General features: G+C 37.6%; 1 protein-coding gene across 7 annotated transcripts in view; it reads left to right on the forward strand.

The window, feature by feature from the left end:
* The window catches only part of ABCC4 (ATP binding cassette subfamily C member 4), a 225,174-nt gene that overhangs the window by 125,755 nt on the left and 86,591 nt on the right, over positions 1–12,828 (forward strand). For all 7 annotated transcript variants that reach the window (XR_001462767.4, XM_040699617.2, XM_046941333.1 and 4 more), the window contains 4 exons: positions 96–236; positions 1,590–1,627; positions 1,973–2,073; positions 5,277–5,423. Coding sequence is in view for 6 of the 7 variants with exons in the window: in XM_040699617.2 (XP_040555551.1) it covers positions 96–236; positions 1,590–1,627; positions 1,973–2,073; positions 5,277–5,423 (427 nt within the window). In the remaining variant the exon portion in view is untranslated. The remainder of the gene's footprint in view (positions 1–95; positions 237–1,589; positions 1,628–1,972; positions 2,074–5,276; positions 5,424–12,828) is intronic.

The following is a 12,828-nucleotide window of genomic DNA, read 5'->3' on the forward strand; positions in this document are numbered from 1 at the left end:
TATTATTCTTCGCTGATTTTGAACCATGTCTTTCAAGTAGCTTATTCTGAATCTATAGCTGCCAGGTTAATGTTTTCCTTTTTTTTTTTTTCCAGGCTGAAAATCCACTGGCTGCCGTGCCAGAGGAGAGTCGTTCTGAGGGAAAAATAAACTTTAAGGTTTACAGAAAATATTTCACTGCAGGAGCGAACTACTTTGTGATTTTTATACTTGTATTATTTAATATTTTGGCACAGGTAAGTCGTTGGGAGTAGCAAATGATAATAACAAATAATCCTGGTGTTGCCTTTTTTTAACATAGTGTGTGCTTGTGATTGAGATGTTGCAGCTAAAATATTTAGGAGCGTGATGATCTTACATCTGATAAGTTGATCAAGTGTTATGTATCAGCATGGAATTTTTGCACTGCATTGAGATGTCATGCACTGATCCTTATTCCAACGGTTGTAATAGTTCAGTAAAATATTAATTCTACTGACAGTGCAGCACAAAAATTATAAGCCATTTTAGGTTTTTGGAGACGCAGAACAAAATCTTAAGGTGCATTACATAGCATTTGGCAAATCTGAAGAAATATTTCCTTCCTCAACTGGAAGTATAAAGAGCTTGACTGGGTATGGAGGGAGGATTACGGAATTGCTAAAAGAAAAGCTCTTCTGCTGGTAAGCGCAGGTTAAGAAAAAGGCCTGAAGGAGAGTCACTGTTTAGAAGAAGAAGAAAGTGAAATATTGTGTGATGCAGACTATAACAGATATGTAAAAGAATTTGTAGAGAAGGAAAATTATTTTTAAAACTTACTGAAATAAATGATGAGCTGAGAAAGCTGTGTGAAGACAGCCTATTGCCCTTCTCTCTATTTCCTGCTGAGAAAGCTCAAATTCATTTCATGGAAATGATTGGTCTTGGCTGTAAAAAGTAGTATATATATTTATACATGATACGTCCTTTTTGCTTATCCTTAAATTGACTCTGTTGGAAAGAAGGACAACTAAGCAGGATCACATCTCTGCAGCACGCTTCCCAGAACTTTTAATTCACGTGAACAGAGGTATATTTAGAGATAAGTAGTCCTTTTACAGGTTTATAGTCACCTCTTGTCACAGAAGGAAGGTGGCGGTAAAAGTTTTTCCCTCCCTCTCCTCTCACATCCTCTTTCAATTCTGTTTCTGGTAATTATCTCCTGTAAACACAAATTTCTGGACTGGTAACATCAGAAAGTTTGTTAATCAAAAAGCATTTTGAAATATCTGTAGTGGCAAATTTAGGAACTGAAAATGTGTGTTCTTTAATGTGCAATTAACATATGTTAGGAAGAGCTAGTATGTTTTACTTGCTTAAGTGTCTTGCTTTCCTTTAGTTTACTAACAAGGAAGGTAATTTAAGGTAACTTCTTTCTTTGTAGAGGGATCTCATAAATCTTCTAATGTGCTTTGCAAATTGCTGCTAATCTTGAAAGACTGGATGGCATACTTTTTTGAATATGTGATGTTTTCCCAGAGAACATAAAAGAATAGCAAGGAAGTTAACTTTCTTATGTTGTTTTTTTTCATTTTGCAAAATGATTCCTGTATTTTCCTCTTTTATTCAAGGTGGCATATGTGCTCCAGGATTGGTGGCTTTCTTACTGGTAAGTTAATGGTGAAAACTGATCAGTTGTTCCTGTCTTTTCGCTCAAGAGTTGTTTGTCAAATAGAAGTCATTGTATAGGTATGGGAAAAAACTTGTTCTAGGAAACTTCAGAATCTGCTTGATATTTTCTTATCTCTACTCATTTTGTGTGTGGAAAAGAATGAAACATTATGCTGCGGCTGTGACAGCTTCTTCTCATGGTGTGGTGCATGGCAGCATCAGTGCATGGGATCTTTTGAACTGAAGATTTCAATAGAGTTGAATGCAGAAACAGTTAAACGTGCTCATGAATATTTGCAGAATGTGATTTGATGATCGTTATCTTCTGTATGCATTTCCACAGGGCAAATCATCAAGAAAAGCTGAATGTTACAACAAATGGAAATAATGGAGCAAATGAGACTGAACATCTAGACCTTACCTTTTATTTGGGAATTTACGCAGGTAATGACACGTGTGCATGTGTCTGTAGACCTTAAAGATCTATTATTTAACCTACTATAATAAACAATTTTGAGTGGTGCAAAGCAATGGCAATGGCAATGTGATTTCTGGCAGGAACTGAGCAACGTCTTAACAGATTGGGGGCATCAGTCTTGCTTCCTTACTAAACTTACTGGAATTAATCAATAAGTAGATAGATACAATAGGTCGAATGCAGACTCTTCAGTTTTTTTACCTAGATTTTAGAAAGTTAAGCATTCAAAAAGTAAGCTTACGGTTGTTGTCTTTATTAATAGATTACTGAGCTCTTTCTCCTGTCATTATATGGTTGGGCAAGAGGGATTTGAAATTGGTACTCATTCTGTACTGTTATAAAACTTGGCATGGCAGTGTTACTTCTGAAGTGCCATAGCAAAAGAACCAGTTTTTAAAAAGCCTCCTGGATGAGTATGCAAAGCAGTGTTAAAGAAAAATTCAATATATATTCTACATATGTGTTTCAATATATAATATTATAATACATATAATAGTTATCCATATGCTTTTTAATATCCAGAAAAGGGCGCTAATGTTTGCATTCAGACATCGAGGCATCTTAAAATACTTGTCTGAAATGTCATTTTAAAAGTTAACATTGGAAAATAACGCGTAGAAATATGCTCTCAGGCTTTGCTATTGAGCACTTTTAGTGTTTTATGGTTTTACACGGCATAGTAATTTCTTGATTGTGATATGAGTGATAGGTCTGAGAAAACAGGTAGGATAGCAGAAGAGTATTCTCTGAACGCATTGGAAACGTCTCTCTTGCATGAGAGGATAAGTGGAGTCTATTATTTTATTATTTTTCTTTTCTTTGTGAGAATCCACGTGATGTAAGTATTTGTACTTGGCCTGGGAAACAGCAATGTAGGAGCCAGATAACTTGGCTTTTATTTTCTCTCTGTAATGTCTTATTTCATGCGCCAATCAGCGGACTGCACAGTATGATTAAGAATGTCAAACTTAGCTTTCTTTGACCATATAACCTAAATCAAATTGCAGAAAATTTTATCCTTTAAGGCAAATTTTCTTCTAGATAACAGAACGGCGAAAGTTAACTTTGATATTGAAATGTTCAGATAAATCAGTGATATATTTGCAGTGGTTGGAGAGAAAGCATTGTTACTTACATAAAATTGTAAGTTGAAAAACAGTTATAAAAGGATAGTAAATTCCACACGAAACACATAATTTAACTTTTTCTGTATCCTCTGAAATGATGCAAAGTAATTAAAGAATTTTTTTAATTGTTGTCAATGTTTTAAAAAAATAATCACCATGGTAGTTCCTTCCTGGTCCTTGTTGTTTCAATGGGATTAAGATTTAGAAGATTAAAATTTCCTTAATGGGAATCCTCAGTGGTCAGAACTGAGGTGCCACGTCCATAGCTTTTGTATAAAATGAGTTTATCAGGAGATTCTGCCTCTCGTGCTGAGGAGGTAAGCTTGTAAGCATGGTAAGCAAAAACCTGCCTGAGACAGACAGGAGGAAAGACTTGACAGTAGTGTTGTTCCTCCCTTTTTCCACCAGCCATTAGGTGTCGTCAGGTGATTTGTGCAGTGAGTGCCACACCAGCAACTTCTGTCAGCTTCAAAGACTGAATGAAGTTGTGCAGAAATATGGGGTTGCCAGGAGCGCTTTCCATCCTCATCCATTCCTCCAGCCATCTACTTTTAGGCTTTGAAAGACCTGGATAATGAGGTTAAAATTAATGTGTAATGTAATTTATTTGCCACTGAAAAACTTATTTTTGCCATTCCCATTTCTCTCCAGACTGTAGTGGGAGGAGCAATATTGCCTGCAAAAGATGTCCAAACAGTGTGTTCAGATTTCTGAAGGTGATGGGTTGAGCCAAAGCTCTGCCCTGTTGTCTCTGCTTGGTAGCTCTTCTGCTCTCTCTTCTTGCCTGATCCAGGTTTTCTGGAGGAGCACATGCAGTGACTTTCAGAAAATGAGTCTTCTTCTACCTGGCCTGGAACTATAGCGGTCAGGACAAAGCAAGCAAACTCTCATCCCACCCATGTGCTTTCGTGTTTAAAAACAGCTCCACGCAGAGCAGAATATAGGCAAAAAAAGGGCATACAGACAAACAGAGTCGTTAGACATTTTCTTGCATTCTGAAAGGATACATCTGTAAACAGGAGGTGATAATTGGCCTAACAACATTGTATCATGTAAAACCTCATTCTACCACTGTACCATAGCTGTACCTGACTCGTATCCAGGTTCTCCCTGTCCTTAGAACAGGTTATGTGTTAGGTTGGTAGTTAAAGTCTAATACAAGGTTGTCCTCAAGGCCTGAGCATCTGGGCTTGTGGAGGCTGCATTCAGTTTCTGGAGCAGATTGCCTGGAAGGCCTGCAGAACTGCCAAGTACAAGGTTAACAACTTTGCTGTTCAGCTTTGGACTTTGCTCTTCATTGGCTGGGAACCTCGGCAAGCACATGGCGGGCTACTTGCAGCAAATAGACCAGCAGCAATCTCATCATTCTTTGTTTCCATCTTTTGCCTTGTAGCACCTCTGTCTTGTAAGTGGAGATGTGCCCAGAAGAAACACAGACAGTCTGCAAACCAGTTCCCTAGAAGCACTCTATTCACACTGCATACGGGATGCATCTTGTCCTGTGTTAGAGAAATATACATCATTTAAATGATTTGATGTGGTTTACAAGGGGAAGCATGGCATGAGTGGTTTGAGCTGATTGAGAATAACTCAAGGTTGTTGCTAAATAGCCGTGTATATGTATTACTTGGTTAATACCTGCTGGCAAATGCTGAATGTTCACAGTGACCTCTGCAAGCCACAATTATACATGGCACTGTGAAATGAATTTCTTAGCAGAACTGTTATGCGGAAGGTTATAATACAGATTTATTTAGTGGGTTAACAGACATTTCTTGCATTTCCATTAAGTAGTGATTCTTTTGAAGAGAGAAAGAGAAATTGTTTAAATATGACTAACTACAGCTAATGGCAAATACCAGGTAGCTCTGTTCTGTGCTTAGTGTCCCCTAGGCATATGTTTGGCTTCTTGCTGTATGCAGAAATCAACAGAATTATTTTGTTGTTCAGTTTTATACTGTAATCTTTTTTATTATTTATTTATTTATTGTGAAAGATGTGTATCTGTATGCATGCTCTGTCAATTTTTCTTTTAATTTCAGGTTTAACGGTGGCTACGATACTGTTTGGCATAATAAGAAGTCTTCTGGTCTTTCAAGTTCTTGTTAATTCTGGTCAGACCTTACACAACAAAATGTTTAAATCCATTTTGAAAGCTCCTGTCCTGTTTTTTGACAGAAATCCTATAGGTAAGTTTAATTGTCGAAAAACCCTTAACATTTAATGTAACTCATTATGTTGAATGTTCTATTTCTGAGCAGTTATAAATTGAAAGTTGTTTTTTTTTTTTTACACACTTGTGGTTTCTGCTGCTTTTAATAAAAGCTTACTATTGTATTCTTAAATTTAGAAGTCAGAATGTTGACTGCGTATTGATAGTTGATCTTACTCCTTTCAAAACTGTGGTTTTGGTGTTGTTCATTGAACAGCTTATTGCTAGTAGCACCAGCTGCACCAGTTGCTGGTTGGTGCTGATCTGATACAGTTAGCAAAGGTCTCTGTGACATCGTGCATGTATATGCATGTATTTTGTGGGGATGCCTTTCTTGTGTTTTTCTTTGGAAATTTGACCCCAGCAATCATTTGCCCTTTATAGAAAATAATTCTAAGCAAGCGTGGTAATTCACAGTTGTTGAGAAACTGTGTAGCTTAATATCCTTCCAGAATGGACAATAGAATGCAATTTAAAACTGTAATGCAGATCCTTACACTCTTCAGAAGAAGGGAGAGGGAGAAGCTGGAGCAGAGTTAAGAGAGTTGGGGAAGTGGAGTGGTGCTGAGTTAATGACCCGAGATCTGATGTGCCTTCTGGCCTTCATTCTCTTGAAGGAAAGGAATATAGGGTTGGTTTCATCCTTCTGGGGGCTGTTTAATAACTGTAAGGGTGCATAGGGATAGCTTTGTTGTTTGAGAGAGAGTAGTAATATTTTCAGGAAACATATTCATGTGTAGGAGAGGTTCACATCCATAGTATGATGAAAAAAACATACATAATTTCCTCCTTTAAAAAAAAAAAATACAGCTGCACAAGTTTAAGGCCGTTACATGGTCTGCTTGTACTCTGTGTCTGTGGTAATGAAAATTGAAGGCCGCTGCAGAGGGTTAGAAGTAAAGCAGTAAGCTCAGTAGAAAGCCAGTGAGAGCATATATGTCACAAGAAATTACAGTGCTAATGGGGCTTGTTGTCAGAAGAGCAGTGTTTATCCTCTTACCTTTTTGTATGCAGTGTGTGCACTAACAGTGTGTTTTGAGGAACACATAATCATCTTGTAAGAATGCCGAAAACCGTGGCTCATTGTAACGAATAAAGTCAGAGCTATAGACTAAACATCAGGGACAGTGTACAGCAATAAGAAATGGTTTGCTTTGTAACATACTGTGAAGCTCAAATTAGCAGTGCTTTGTAAAAGAGTGGCATTCATACAACCTGCCTATCGCTGGTATTCACACACCATCGTGACTTACTGATGTATGTTTCTATTTATCAGCGGATATTTTATAGTAGAAGATTAACTTCAGTGTGTATAAATTTATTTTGCTTCATCTTTCTTTCGGTCACGACAGCATGCACAGGTACAGATGTTCTGATCTGAACATCTTTTGGAGCAGGAAAAAGAAAAAGATGACGTGGGAGATGTGATGCTCTTGTTCAGAACTGCAGCGTGTAGCAGTCCTGAAATTCTGTTTTGAATATCTTTGTTTGGACACCTGATTGAGGTGGTTTTGTTTTCATTTTCTCTGTGTATGTATCTTTTAGAATTTGTATTAGGGTAGGATTTGTTTAAGTAAAAGCCTTTTTTTCTTTCTTTTTTTTCTTTAAAGATGCTACACTATGAAATAGACACTGAAAAGAAGTTGAAATTACTGAAGCCTCTTTTTTTTTAGTGCTGTGATTGTAGCAGTCAAGCCAAGCTATTAGTTAGCATATCTCACATTAGCAAAGCTGATACTGTAGCGACAGATCTGTCATTTAAGCATCCAGTGTGTTTCCAGTATTTGTGTGAAGTCTCTGAAACGTTTGCAGGAGCAGTTGCAGAAGTGACTTTCGCTCTTTTATTTCTCCAGAAATAATCTCCAATTAAAAACGCTGTAGTCAGTATTTTGAACACACAGTGATCCATTTTCAAAGTTGAGGAAGGAAGGAAATTAATAGACATCCCAAGCTCTCGGTGGTTCTTGCTGGAGAAACAGACTGATGAGCAGCATCAGGGAGTCGACATTAGGAAATGGAAATATGTATTGAATCGTGACATGTCTGTCAACTCCCAACAGTGTAGATCCAATCAGTCGTGGTGAATAAATGAAATGACTTATTTCTTAAAAAAAAAAAAAAAGAAAAAAAAAAAAAGAAAATGCTTTTTGGATCAGCTTAAGCATGAGACTAAGACCTCTTTTTATACATTACGTCAGCAGTGTATAGGGGGGTTTGTTAAGGGAATGGTAATGGGTGTCTCACTCAGACAATGAAGAATATAGGTATATTTTTAGGAACTTGGATTATATAGCACAGACAGAACAGAAGTATGAGGACCCCTCTCCTTTCTATTTTCCCCACTCGAAAATATTTTTATCTACACAAATTCCACTTCTCTGTAATTTGGCATAGATCTAAAAGCAGTTATACGTTGCTGTTTTGATGGTGTTTTGCATTAGGTGAACCTTGCTAATGCACAACTGTTTCTTTCTTAAGCACTGAACCTGACCCTATTGAGCTGATAATCCGAAGTGACTAAAGCTTACTGTGTTACCCAGAATTCAGAAAGAACAGATACTTATGACTGAAAGTTAAATTATCAGTAGATATCTGTATGGCACCACTGAAGCAGCTGTAGTGAAAGCTTGATGGGAATTTATCGATTATGTGGTTGTTTTTGTGAATTCATCTCATCTGACTTTGTTAGCAGAACTTTCTTATTTTCTCCTTTCAAGAAGTTGGCTCGCTCTTTAGAACCTTCCTTTCTTCTTCTACCCAAATCCCAGTAAGAGAGTTGCAGGCATGTCAAGATGTCTGTAAGGAGGAAAATACGGACGTTCACACTTCATAGTGAATGCTTTTGATATTCCTCTTTACGTGTCACTTGCAGGAGTAAAGGAGTTGATTTCTGTGCAGGTCTAGCACAAGAGGGCAGCATGATCTGTTTTATCCCAGCATGGCATTGCAACAGCTTGTTAGAAGGCTAACAAAATTTATCTGTTACATTTTTAGAGATGGCATTTGAGGAATGGATTTTCAACCTCTACACTGAACAGAAGTGGTTCTGTTTAGTTATCCTCATTATCTGCAATACTTTTCTCTTAATCTTTTACAGAGTAAACTTTTTCGCCTCATGTAACGCTGAGTTCAGGAACTTAGTGGAGAAAAGTCAGATAACTCTGTGGAGTTTTGGTCCAGTCAATGAGACCTTCAGCCATTATTCCTTACATTCCTTTCTTAAGATGTTTGAAATATTTTAAAACAAGCATGATAGAAAGCGAAGTAAAAGGGACTTGAACCTCAGCTGCAATGACTGTTGAATTGGGAGTTCCCTCTTTTAAAATTAGTTTCTCATTGATATTTAGGAGATTCTGGCTTTGACAAGCTTCAGGATTTGATTCAAGATTACTTGCCTGGCTTGTAAATAAATTGTTCTTTTCTGGGATTTGGGAACAGAGATCTCTTTAGAGAAGGAATGCTAATGTGTAGCTGCATCACTTTCAGTAATGGTAGTTTTAGTGGAGATTCTGTGTAATTTTGAACAGCATTGAGTTTAGGAAACTGAAACCTGCTGCTGCTGTGCTGATGGGTGCTACAAGAATGAATGAGTGATATGCATGAATTTGCTCAGATAAAATAGAAATCTCTTCCCCCTCCTCTGTCTAAAATTCAAATTGAATGAGGACTGCTACAGAAATGCATTTGAAAATGAAGCTCTTTTTTCTTTTTTTTTTTTCCCCTCCGTTTTTTTAATTTGTCTCTCCAAACTGTTGATTCTGATGGTTCATGGAATGAGGAAAAATATTTTGGCAGGCATTACAGCATTCTGGTCTTTCTAGAGACAGAAAATAATTAATTGTGTGATTTGTCCTTTATCTGTTAAATTAGCAGCTTTCCCACTCCCCGCCCTCAAATGCTTTATGGAAGCTGCATTGATCCCTTTGGTTGCTTACCCAAACTTCGAGGTTTGACCAAGGTTATGTTCTTCTGTCGTGGCTTCCAGAAATGATGTGCTGAACTGATAGCTAACAGCAGCGTATAAAGCAAACTCCAACTATTAAAAGATAAAAATGTGAAAGAAAGCTGATGTTATAATGAAGAGTTTGTTTTTCTTTAAGGCATAAGGATTTTAATTATGGTGTTCATAAATCATGTGTTGAAACATCTATAATTTGACAGAGAAAGTTTCTTTATAGGATTAAACGCTTGTTCATCAGTGCACAAGTGCCTATCTGCATTTTATCTGACAGAAGCGTCAAATGGGCCTTGTTGTTTAAAGTATTTAAGCTGTATAATATTTGCAACAAATACGATATTTCAGCAGTTTGAAAATTACAATGCTGATAATGAGGTTGGTAAATTATAGTTCTATCAGTTGGATACTGAAACTGCTTTAGTTAGTGTACATTAATGTATGCTTGTTCACACAAGTGATTCTGCTGAACGAGTAACATGTTTAAACAAGAAATACTGGTCCTATACCCTGTGATTTATAGTAGGTGGTGTTTTGGCATATCATGCAGTTAACAAGGCAAAGCTTCATGTTAAAATATTTCGTTTGTAGTCTCATTCATCACCGATATAAATATTCAGTAGTGATGCCAGAAAACGTATTGTACTCCTATTTGACTCAATGATTCAATTGCTTTCTTTTTTTTCTGAAACAAGATCTATGCTATCTTTCTGATGCAGTTTTCAGATATTTCCTTGTGGTCAAGATGAATTCTGAGGGATTGTGTAAAAGTATACTAGCTCTCTTGACAGCTTGCATGTTCTCTTAAGCTAATACAAAAAAATACGTTGTCCTTAGTGTAGCAAAGGCTTTGTTTGAGACTCCCTTTGCCAGGCTGCAAAGCAGGTTCACGTGTGCATAGGTTTGTTAGTTTATGTTGAAAAGAAGTCCCTATGGGACAGCCTCTTGTTGTAAAATAAAAACACGGCTTCTCTCTTCCGTGTTGGTAATCACTTGCATTTGTTGGTGGTGAGATGACAACACAATATGTCCCATCAATCACTGAGATTCTTAACAACCACACAGGGTTGTAAATATTATGTTTGGGTGTTTTAGTGGAACAGCTCGTCACTGAAGTAGGTGTGGTAATTAAAACCTGTTAGGTTGCTACATTCATTCACCAAAAAAAAAAAACCTTTAATGTTTTTTCATATAACAATGGTACTGTGTACTTCAATCCTTATCAGGGCGTGATTAATAAATGATATTTTGTGGGAGTTGCTCATTTACTGCTAGTATTATCATGGCTTTTGTTAAGAGTTTAAATAGCTTTATACTTCCATGTATTTTATCGCTATTATGATTCTGTCAGGAACCTTATAAGGTTGATTACTGTAGGAGTAGTCTTTAAAGTTAGTAAATAGCACTCTGGAGTTATGTTTACATTTATTATCTATTAGTGTAACCCAATTGAACTCTATCCTATTTTTCTCTACAGTAATAATTGAATGAAACTTGGCTGTAAACTGATGAGACAAACTCATTGTGTTTTTGGTTCACCAAATCAGTGCTCACCCTATTTATCCTCCATACATGAGATAAAATGAAGAGGTTTACAGAAAACTATTTGTAGGAGGGCATGGTGCATTATTTAAGATGGAAACAGTGGGAAGCTGGTACCGATGACCGCTTCCAAGTGCAAACTCCTGCTTTCCTGGCACAAGATTTCTCATGCCTTCTCAGGGATTTTCTATCTTCCTTGCATTAAAATCCCCTGGTGGGGAAAACGGCCTGCTGTGAAACTCATTTCTGACCAAATGCTGACCTGCCCAGATACTGCAGTTCTGGTTTTTCATTTGCTAAAGCAACCACAAAGCAAGCTACTCTTGCTCCACCTCAGCCAAAGGAAAAGGAAGCACAGAGGAGCTGACGAAGATAAATCTAATTAAAAGTGTTGGGTTTAGAAGACAGAACAGAAGTTGTTCAGAAACATGGCAAGCGTAGCAACGAAGTAAAAAAAGGCATTACATTTTAGTCTCACTTAGGTGTCAGCCTGATTTTGACAAGAGTTATTACAAGTAAGAAGGAAATGGTTGAAGGGAAGGCTGCGGTGAAAAACTGTGAGGGGGGTAAAAGAAGGCCTCGCTGAGGCGGTGCTGCAAATCACCTTTTGGAGATAATGTGAAGGATGAAGATTTCTTGGATTTGATAATAACTAGATTAAGTATATATATATTTTTCCCATTATCTGCTAAAAAAAATTGCTGGGCGTTGCTTTGATTGTTTTGAGCCGTGAGGACTGGAGGCACCACATGGTTAGGGCCTTCTCTTTTGCCAAATCACAGAATCACTGAACTGCAGGGATTGGAAGGGACCTCTAGAGATCACAGAGTCCAACCCTCTGCTAAAGCGGGTTCCCTACAGCAGGTAACACTGGTTGGTAGGCATCCAGATGGGTCTTGAGTATCTCCATAGACGTAGGCTTCACAGCCTCTGGGCAGCCTATTCCAGTGCTCTGTTACTCTGACAGTGAAGAAGTTCTTCCTTGTTTGTAGACACCAGTTCTGGGTGGGAAATCAGCATTTTTGAGAAATTAAGAAAAAGTTATCAGAAACCCAGTTTCATTCTATCTTGGAATAAGGTAGAAGTATTTCTGAAAGAATTACTTTGTGAAGAGTAGGGCAGGGATGGCAGCCAGCCAGGTGATGGTGAGAGCATGCGCATGGAGTGTGGGAAGGGAGGCGCAGTCTCCTCACTCACTGATTTAGTAAGAGTCCAGAAGGCAGGAGTCCGGCATCCCAGGAGAAAGCCCTGTACATCAGAGCTCTGGCTTTTCTTGATTCTTTCCTATTCTGTAACTTTTTATTGTCATCTCTTAGTGACGTACAGACCACTGTGGTGCTTGCAGACTGTTTTTATTATATTTTTTTTTATCAGAATGGCTGTTAACTGAAAGAAAGGAAAGACTATTAGAGTGCAAACTCATTTCATTAGCTCCGTTCTTCTGTTTTATAATGCACAGAAATCTCTCTCCCAGATGATCCTAGGTAATTTGCACTGCAGCATCTGGGTGAATTAATTATTCTTTTTTTCAGATTGCCAGCATCTTGCAGATTATGCAACAAGTGAAGATTAGTTTGTGCCTGTGGTGATCTTAGAGAGTACTTGGAAACAAAGGGCACTTCTTGATCCAAAATTAAAATTTTACTGTAGAAAAGAATGGATGTTGTATGTGAATCTGCCTGTTCTGGCACTCCAAAGTGAAAACTGAATGATAGAAATCTAAAAGTAGGCAAGTGGAGTATCTCTGCATTGGAGGTATTGTCTCAAGGTCTGCTTTACTGTCCTGTTCAGTTTAAAGGTGCAAACTCAGTAGTCAGAATTACTTACTTATCTGTTTGTGAATAATATGAGATATTGCTTGCTTGCTTTCTGTCTTCCCCTGGTA

This window comes from Gallus gallus, chromosome 1 (genome assembly GCF_016699485.2).
Source record: "Gallus gallus isolate bGalGal1 chromosome 1, bGalGal1.mat.broiler.GRCg7b, whole genome shotgun sequence".
Classification (NCBI taxonomy): Eukaryota; Metazoa; Chordata; class Aves; order Galliformes; family Phasianidae; genus Gallus; species Gallus gallus.